Source organism: Pundamilia nyererei, unplaced genomic scaffold (assembly GCF_000239375.1).
Source record: "Pundamilia nyererei isolate P.nyererei 1_Seehausen unplaced genomic scaffold, PunNye1.0 scaffold00041, whole genome shotgun sequence".
Lineage (NCBI taxonomy): Eukaryota > Metazoa > Chordata > Actinopteri > Cichliformes > Cichlidae > Pundamilia > Pundamilia nyererei.
In genome coordinates this window covers 1,690,554-1,692,283 of record NW_005187442.1, presented here as the reverse complement: position 1 = coordinate 1,692,283, position 1,730 = coordinate 1,690,554, and the positions used below count along the sequence as shown (strand labels likewise).

The 1,730-nt window shown below is 41.3% G+C and overlaps 1 protein-coding gene across 1 annotated transcript in view; it reads left to right on the top strand.

Annotated features, from left to right (window-relative positions):
- The window catches only part of nek2 (NIMA-related kinase 2), a 6,338-nt gene extending 4,963 nt beyond the window's left edge, over positions 1-1,375 (top strand). Inside the window, exons 7-9 of the mRNA XM_005731077.2 lie at positions 286-340; positions 465-541; positions 795-1,375. Of these exons, the coding sequence (XP_005731134.1) occupies positions 286-340; positions 465-541; positions 795-1,003 (341 nt within the window). The 3' untranslated portion in view covers positions 1,004-1,375. The remainder of the gene's footprint in view (positions 1-285; positions 341-464; positions 542-794) is intronic.
- The last annotated feature ends 355 nt before the right edge of the window (positions 1,376-1,730 follow it).

Here is a 1,730-nt window from a genome sequence, read left to right as displayed (position 1 = left end):
TGTGTGTGTGTGTGTGTGTGTGTGTGTGTGTGTGTGTGTGTGTCCAGAAATATGTGGAAATAAGAGATTGTTAGTCACACACAGCTATGATAAAATAAAATGCCTCCTCTTTTCATTCTAAGATTTTACATGTGCAGACATAATGAAACCTTTTAAATATTACCTGATTTTTAAGACCCTCTGAGGGATGTCCTGGTGTTTAGACTTGAAAGAGGGTGTACTTTCTTGAAAAGTGAGGGATAAATTCCCAAACTGAAACTGTCCATTTTTGTCTTTTAATTACAGGAAGAGAGCAGGAGCTGTGTGTTCGTGAACGACTTGCAAATGAGAAGCTCGTGCGGTAAAAAAAACTTTTAAGATAGAAACGATTTAAGCAATTCATTTTTTTTCATTCTAACCATTCTTTGGCAGTCTTTCCAGCTGATTTTAATTTTTTTCCCTTTATTTTGAATCAACCGCTTCAGAGCGGAGAGTTTGCTGAAGAATTACAGCCGCCTACAGCACCACAGGGACACGACACCGATCTATGACAAAGACATAGGTATGGGAATCCAGCAAAGACTTCTGAACTTACTGAACCAAGACCAGAGCTGAGCAGTTTACTTTTAACGTGTGTTTTAACGCATGTGTCGACAATGTGAATGACTTTGGATCAAATGTATTTTTTTTTTATACAACAATAAAGAAATTATTTTTAAAAAGTTGCAGTTCTAAAAGCTCACACAACACACCTCAGAATCACAGCTGTTGAGATTGTGATTTGTTAACAAGTTTACGTGACTGTTTTGGTCTAGATGCGGAGAACCTCTCTCCGGGTAAGAAGAAGGTCCACTTTGCTGGCGAGAGCAAAGAGAACCAGCGGCCCGATGCTCTGCAGAGCGCGCCGTCCCAGGAGCTGGTGCTGCTGAGGAGGCTGCAGGCAGCAGCCCAGCGGAGCCAAGCTCTGAGTGAAATGGAGAAGATGTGCCAGCTCAAGAGCAGGCAAATCCTCGGCCTGCGCTGATCGCACAGGTGTGACCGTGAAAGCTTCTGAAGGCCTGGAGTCATAACAACTGGATGAAAATGTTCATGTGTAGCTGTGGAAGTGCAGTGAATGTGTGTGTGTGTGTGTGTGTGTGTGTGTGTGTGTGTTACTGTCTTATTTTTATGTAGCCTGATGAGTGAGTGTGTTATCTCGGGCAGCTAATGCGATTATCAATGTACTGTGTATAGTTTTTTGCTGTATTTATGGCTGTAGACCTTCTTTAGAGACATCTCTAGAAGAAGGGAGACTATGTGGAATGACATGATCCTGTGATGTCAATAAACAAAGTGATTATATTCATTACTACATTAAAGTAGGCATGATGTGATGATAAATACTTGTTCTATACCATTTGGGTTTTGTTTTTTTTTATATAGCAGTTGAAATGATGTAATAATTTTAGTATCTGCCAAACAGATATGCTGTATTATAGAAGGAAAGAGGATGTGGTCTGAGAGGTGTTCTGGTGGCAGTGGAGCTGAATCCTTCAGTTAGAGAAGATGTTCTGCTGCCTGTACAGTAAGTGGTGTAGAGGGTCTAGATCACAGGTGTTGAACTCTAGGCCTCGAGGGCCGGTGTCCTGTAGGTGTTAGATATGTCCTTAATCCAACACAGCTGATTTAAGTGGCCAAATTACTTCCTTAACATGTCTCGAAGTTCCCCAGAGGCCTGGTAATGAATTAATCATTTGATTCAGGTGTGATGA